At 47.5% G+C, this 7,514-nt stretch overlaps 1 protein-coding gene across 2 annotated transcripts; it reads right to left on the reverse strand.

Moving 5' to 3' along the window:
• Positions 1 to 700: 700 nt before the first annotated feature.
• On the reverse strand, positions 701 to 5,923 carry GJB2 (gap junction protein beta 2). 2 transcript variants are annotated; one of them, XM_054056804.1, is made up of 2 exons: positions 5,771 to 5,923; positions 701 to 2,281 (listed from the first exon to the last, which is right to left on the reverse strand). In XM_054056804.1, the coding sequence occupies exon 2, from the start codon at positions 2,257 to 2,259 to the stop codon at positions 1,582 to 1,584; it is 678 nt and encodes a 225-aa protein (XP_053912779.1). In that variant the 5' UTR covers positions 2,260 to 2,281; positions 5,771 to 5,923; the 3' UTR covers positions 701 to 1,581. The 2 variants fall into 2 exon arrangements, with proteins under 2 accessions (XP_053912779.1, XP_053912780.1); XM_054056805.1 differs by lacking the exon at positions 5,771 to 5,923 and adding an exon at positions 5,589 to 5,607.
• Between the last annotated feature and the right edge of the window lie 1,591 nt (positions 5,924 to 7,514).

Consider the following 7,514-nt stretch of genomic DNA (forward strand, 5'->3'; position numbering starts at 1 on the left):
CTTGCTCCCCTCTTAGATGACTGGTTTCTATCTGCAGTCAAGTTGTAGCACCGGAGATAGCTCGCAAACACTGGTTATGCTCAGCTTCCACTGTACAGTGAGGGGCTATGGGTCATAATGCAGCTTTGTTTACTCCAACAGTGATAAACTTAAAACATACAGTAAGAGATGGATGCAAATAGTAAGGCTGATAATTCTCGTTCAGTTGTGGTAAAAGCTAAGGAGGAGAAACAGCCAGCTTTCTACAAATGGATTCAAGGAAGGCACTTGGGAAGATAAACTGAGTCCCTGAATGTGCTGGTGCAGCTGCCTATGACAGGCATAAAACATGTTTTCAGGCTGCTTTGGAGAGACAAGACGAGACTGACTCACATAGTTCTTCAGGTTAGAAGCTCAGCAATGTGAACAGTAAGAAAAATACCAAGTTGCTCCTCATTTCTGTTTTAGCTCTGCAAACTGTTTCTGTATTCCTGCTACACCTACTGTAAGAAGAGGAAGGGTGATTTGGTCTCATTGTGTGGAATGTCAGAGAGACTAGGAGTGGTTTGATGGACTCACATGAAAGGTGCCTCACATAGGGAGATGGTTTTATGAAGAAAAGTTGTTCAGGCTGTATAGGAAAAAGAGACTGCAATCTACTGCATATTAGGCCATAAGTGTTGAAGCACTTTTTTGGGTAACAGACAGAATGAAACAAGGCAATATTTCTTGTTCTTTTAATGAAAAATTATGTACTCCAGGTACATAGCTGAAGGAGGCATGGTCAGGTGGTAAAAAGTCTCTTCATCAAATAAAATTTATTCTACTGAGATTCTTTACAAAGGGTTGGGGGAGAAGAAGAGAAGAAGGAAGACAGTTGCACTGATCCCATCTCATCCAAGATAACAATTTTTTCCACCTGACCAAGAGAATGAAGAAACAAACTTCACTCCTCCCACTTCTGCAGTCTCTGTGAGAGGAGGGAGGCAGCACAGACTAATGACATTCACAAGCAGTTAAGACGGGCTACCCTCAACCCTGTAGGAGCAAATAAACCATTGCTGGCGAACAGCAGAGCTGATAGCATGCATTGCTATAGTGTACCTGCTTTCCTAGGCCCTTTCCTTGCTCTCCTCAATACTTGAGTGAATAGGACACACGCTATAAACACAATCACCCCCCATCTTCTTCCCCTTCACAAGCTGTAAGTTTGCCCCAAAAAAACCCTTCACCCTACTTTTCACCAATGATTTTGCTATTGGCTCGGCTCTGAAGACGACTTCGCATTTGAAATTCCTGGATGTCCTTTGGGCACTAGAGCCTCTCTCTAGGGCTTTCCACACCCACTTTCTAAAAAGTGACTCTACCCCAAAACCAGGATCCCAGCAGCAGGAATATTAGGAAAGGCTCCTGCCAGAAGGCTGCTCTCTCTATTTAAAACCTGCTTCAGTGGCAGCTTCCCAGAGAGGCTATAATTTTTAAAACATGAATAAACTTTCAATTTTTTCCTTTTCCTCGAGTATGAAAATATTGCCAATTGATTTTTGACACCTAAAAAAGTTTGAGGGAAGTGGGGAGCTAGAAAATCCTGACACTGAGGAATTATTTTAAAACCGTTGTTTTCCTGGATTGTTTCATGCAAACTTTTATCACTAGGTAACACAACTCAGCCAGATTCAACATCATGCAGATCCCAGACACAGCAAGCATGAAAATAGTAAATGTGGTTTTCTCAGTGGGCCGAGACACAAAACAGTCCACTGTGTTGGGGCAGGGCCACGCGTTGCACTTCACCAGGCGAGGCATCTGGTACCCATCGTACATATAATAAAACACGTACATGAAGACTGCTTCAAAGATGATTCTGAAGAAGATACTGCTGGTGTACGTCCACCACAGGGGGCCCCGAATGTGCATCTTTTCATTTTTCAGCTCTTCGATATCAATTTTCTCACCGTTTCTGAATCTCCTTTTCTTCTCATGCCTCCGGTAAGCCACATGCATGGCCACCAGCAGCGCAGGTGTGGAAACGAAGATCAGCTGCAGGGCCCAGAGTCTGATGTGAGAGATGGGGAAAAAGTGATCGTAGCAAACATTTCTGCACCCAGGCTGAAGCGTATTGCAGACAAAATCTTGTTGTTCATCTCCCCAGACTCTTTCCGCAGCCACTACGAGGATCATGATACGGAAGATGAACAGGACTGTGAGCCATATCTTCCCGATGCCAGTTGAGTGTTTATTCACACCTCCTAAAATGGCCTGAAGAGATCCCCAGTCCATCTTCTTTTCTGTGTCCTTTTACCTGCAGGATGAGATAACCAAATGGTCAGTTCTCAAAGGGTCTAGACCGTCTACAAACAAGAGGACGTCCCATAGCACTCACTCAAGAGCCACAGGCAAATGTAAGACAGCTTCATTAATGTAATCCATATGTTTATGGATTCAAATAGCTTATTAAACTCTCTCCTTCCATGTATTTATGCTGGGACAAGCATACCTTGATCTATTGCTCAACAAGGCTTTGCACAGGAAATAAGTTAAGTCTTCAAATACATTTCCTCTGCGCATCCTCTGTGTCCTCCTTCCCTTACTCGATATCATAGAATCATAGAATCACTAGGTTGGAAAGGACCCACTGGATCATCAAGTCCAACCATTCCTAACACTCCCTAAAGCATGCCTCTCAGCACCTCATCCAGCCGTCCCTTAAACGCCTACAGAGAAGGTGACTCAACCACCTCCCTGGGCAGCCTCTGCCAGTGCCCAATGACCCTCTCCGTGAAAAATTTTTTCCTGATGTCCAGCCTGAACCGCCCCTGGTGGAGCTTGAGGTCTTTACCTCTTGTTCTGTCCCCTGTCGCCTGGGAGAAGAGGCCAGCTCCCTCCTCTCCACAACATCCTTTCAGGTACTTGTACAGAGCAATGAGGTCTCCCCTCAGCCTCCTCTTCTCCAGGCTAAACAACCCAAGCTCTCTCAGCCACTCCTCGTAAGACTTGTTCTCCGGCCCATTGTTCAACAGCTTCCATTTCTATGGTTGTTTCTCAGTGTATTTCCCAAAGCGACAGAAATTAATATCAGTACACAAGTTAAGGCTGATTTTAGACAAAGCAGAGACTTTTCTAGTAGTTTTCATAGACATTCTTTGCCAACCCCCCAGACCTAGAAGGCTGGGCTGGTGTTTTCTTTGCTTCTGAGGTAAGCAATACTTAGCCTTCTTCAGAAGTCCCCACTCCTCCCAGACACCTCCAGCAGGCCTCCAAGGCTTTCTGCAGTGGCTCAGACATGTCCCTTTCCTAGCAGGCCCTTTATCTCTGAAGTAAAGCATTTGATTTTGCCAACACTGCTGAGAAGCCTCAAGGGCTCTGTCAGGGCTGCATGCATATAGAGCACAAACCAACAAGCAAACAAGGATGCTGCAGAGCCTGCCCTTCCACGTTTACTGCTATCTCAATCAAAAAGGAGACAAACAAGGCCATGGAGTTGGGAGGAAAAAGCCCTCGGCTAAGGGGTTTATGTTGATTTGCAAGATGCTATCACACCCCAGCAGAATAAACAAGAGGTCAAACTTCAGAGCAACTTCATTTCAACTTTCCTCCTTTCCTACTCTTGAAAACTAAAATCCACATTCTTTGCCCGCTTGCAGAATTCAGGCTCAAGGCTCAGTTTTCAGTGATTGCAGTCATTTGGAAACTAGCACTGAATCAGACAAAAGACTTTGAAACCAGAGCTGGGAACTTGCATAGCTGGTCCATCATCTTTCAAGGCTAGGGCTGAGCTGTGCAGTGTGAGAGAGACAAGCTGCCCATGGATTAGAGCCCTATCTCCTCTTGGAGCAGGCTGTGTGCCATAAGGAGAGCGTGGTACATTGCAATGCCGCACTGGGTTCAGTTTTAAAAATCTCCAATTCTCACATAATAAAGAAAAAAAATAAAAGAACTTCTGTACCCTGGTGCAGTTACAACACAACGTGCCCCAACACAAACCCTTGGTACAAGGACCTAACTTGTACAGACAAGCCTGGAGGCAAGAGAGGGAGGTCAGATTTACTGTGATGAGGAAAGGTGAAACTGGGCAAGACAAAAAAAAAAGGTAACTTTAAGAAGGCAGCTGGAATTCCTTTGGCTTATCATAGTTGCTGCCAAAAGTGGCAGCATTTATGCAACTTTTTACATTGTCCTAAAGTCTAGACTAGGATCAGATACCTGCATTCTTTCTGTTGCGTAGTCATTAAAATAAACTCAATGGCACCTTCACAAGGGGCTTATCAGGACTGAAGGGAAGTATTTGAAGGGTATATCCCAGTGGGATGAACAAGGTGGGCTTCAAGTGAGCTCACACTGCAGTTCTAAACAAGAGCTGCGTGTTCCAGGGAGGAAACATCATCTCTCCCTGCTTCTCTGCCATTACAGAAACACTGAAATCGATTGTGGGGACTGAGTCCCGAGCACTCACTCTGCTGATACCAAAAATGCCGGCAAATAAACTCTCCAAGACTCGTTTTGGAGTTTTAGAAAGCAAGCACCCCGTGGTCTGGGAATATGTGGGAGTGATCTCCATCAATTGTGTGCAAGACAAGAGCTGGGGATACAATACATTCCCCACTTACATGCATAAGGATATATTTTCCCAGAAATCTTATGCATATTCCATTACATTCCAAGGACTCACGTTAATGTTATTATGAACTTCACAGCAGTCAAAACTCTTGCTAATTTGGAGCAGGCTCCAGCTCTGCCTGACCTTGCCTTTGAGATAGCGAGACCAAAACCAGAGGTGACTATAGAAGAGACGAACAATTCATACTTCACACAAGACACCATCATCTCCAAAGAATGAAGAGTGTGCGAAACAACACTGATTGAAAGAAAACACGGACAGATGGACATTCTAAACTTTCAAACAAAATCCAATTACTTAGATGAAACTTTAGCTTAGCTAAAAAATACTACACTTTATGTAATAGTAACTACTTCTTGTATCACGGCCAACCAACTGGAAAGCACTCGAAATCCCCACTTTGGGGGTTGCAAATTGGGCACCTGTAGGCAGTTCCAGCCCATCCTGCGCCCACCTTTGCTCCCTCTCAGCTCCAGCGTTGGGGCTACCGGGGGTGCGCAGCTCCGAGCCAGCCCCGGGGGCTACCGGGGAGTGGGGGGACACACGCACAGCCCCGGGGGCTACCGGGGAGGAGGGACACACACACACACACACGCACAGCCCCGGGGCTACCGAGGAGGAAGGGGGGGACGACACACACGCACAGCCCCGGGGGCTACCGGGGAGGAGGGACACACACACACACGCACAGCCCCGGGGGCTACCGGGGAGGAGGGACACACACACACACGCACAGCCCCGGGGGCTACCGGGGAGGAGGGGGGGACACACACACGCACAGCCCCGGGGAGGAGGGGGGGGGGACACACACGCACAGCCCCGGGGCTACCGGGGACACACACACACACACACACACACACACGCACAGCCCCGGAGGCTACCGGGGAGGAGGGGAGGACACACACACGCACAGCCCCGGAGGCTACCGGGGAGGAGGGGGGGGACACACACGCACAGCCCCGGGGGCTACCGGGGAGGGTTTTGCACTCACATTAGCCTCGCCTGCAGCCGAAGGATGGGGACGAGATGTGTCCACCCCGCTGCCTCCCCGGTGCCAGCCCCGGCGGCGGGGATGCCCCAAGCCCACGCTTCATCTCCGTCACGCTCATCCCGATCCCGCTCCCGATCCCGCTCCCAGCGCTGCAGCCCGCGGGAGCCGCTCCGCACGCTCACCTGTCCCGGCTCGGGATGCGCCCGTCGCTCCGCGCTGCTCCCGGCGGTGCCTGCGGAGCGTTCGGTCCCAGCCTCGCCTCCCCGCGGCTTTAAGGTTCACCTGCAGCCGCTTTTAACCCGCCCTCTGCCCGCACCGCGCTCCTGCAGCCACCACGGAGGCGGTGGGAGCCCGGGGCGGGGCTGGGGCTGGGTGCGGGGCAGGACCGCGGCTCGGCAGCCCTCGGTGTCCCCTCGGGGAGCATCGCCGAGACAGAAAATGCCGGCAAATAAACTCCATCAGGCTCATTTTGGAGTTTTAGAAAGCAAACATCCTTTATCAGGACGGGACGCAGTGATCGCCCATCAGTCACGCAGCGAGACGAGCTGGGGACAAAACACATCTCCCACTTCCATGCACGTGTATAAATTCTCCCAGAAATCTTATGCGTGTTCTATTACTTTCCAAGGACTCATGTGAAAAACACTCATTCACTGATAAAATATTGAAGAGGACAAAGCCTTCGGAGCAAAGGCAATAATATTTTTGCTTTACAATTCAGCGCTGAACTGGATGCCCTTCTAACATCTTGCAAAAGCAGTGGGTCTATATACCAGTTTTAGACAAAGAACCATATAAATCTTCAAAGAATGCTCATTATTTCTTTTTAATTACCCAACAATGTCTGGAGACTCCCTTCATGTTATCTCCTACAACAGCTGCATCTTGCAAGACAACTAAATGTATTAATAAATTCTCACAGCCCTAAGACAGGTTATCTCTTAACCTAAAACATCTTACAAGATAGATTTAGATGATGAGATAATGAAATATACAAACCAGCTGCAGCAAAACTTATCAATTAATTCTCACACTCATGTTAATATTATTAGGAACTTAACAACAGTCAAAACTCTTGCTAATTTGGAGCTGGCTCCAGCTCTGCCTGACCTTGCATTTGACATAGTTAAAGACTGCAAACAGAGGTGATACAGAAGAGACACCTCTTCAGCACAGATCATACTTCACACAAGATGTTATCATCTTCAAAGAATGAACAGTGTCTGGAAAGCATCATTTTAAAGAAAGCATGCTACCAGAGGGACATTCTGTCTAGCTTTCAAAGAACACAATTACTTAGAGGAAACCTAGCTCTACTTTAGTTTAAATTAAAAAAAAATCTATTTTTTGTAATAGTAACTACTTGTATCACCCCTCCAGGATGTCTGAGAGCCCAGAGCCCCGCCAAGGGACAAGCATCAGGCAGAATGGGGTCGGTATCCTTGAAGTGCAGTTCTAAGCCAGGATTGATTCAAAAGTGTTACCAGAAAACATGTCCTAAAGGGAAAATGAGTCCTGTGGGTCCCTCCGAAACTGCCCCAGCGCTGTGACAACCCAAAGAAATTGTTGCTGTGGGCCAGTTCAGACAGCACTCCGATAAAATGCAACTCCCAGAGGCTTTCTGTACGGTGAGACAAGGCTGGGAAAAGAAACCTTAGAGACCTTCTTAGATGGCTTGAGCTTGGAAGACAAGGAACAGATAAACCCACTGCTAATTTGATACTACCAAACTGAATGATCTTGGTAGCCAGATGTAGGATTATAAGGGCAGCAGGCAGGTAAGGGCAGGACAGAAGGAAGACTTGGGTAGTTTTCCCTTTGAAATCTTGTGGGCTTTCTGCATCTATAAGAAAAATTTCTTGTATCCTCAGTAGTGTGCACAACCTTGATTTTGCTGCTACTGCACAAGAGGTGGATGGGTAGAGA

This window comes from Cuculus canorus, chromosome 1 (genome assembly GCF_017976375.1).
Source record: "Cuculus canorus isolate bCucCan1 chromosome 1, bCucCan1.pri, whole genome shotgun sequence".
NCBI lineage: Eukaryota > Metazoa > Chordata > Aves > Cuculiformes > Cuculidae > Cuculus > Cuculus canorus.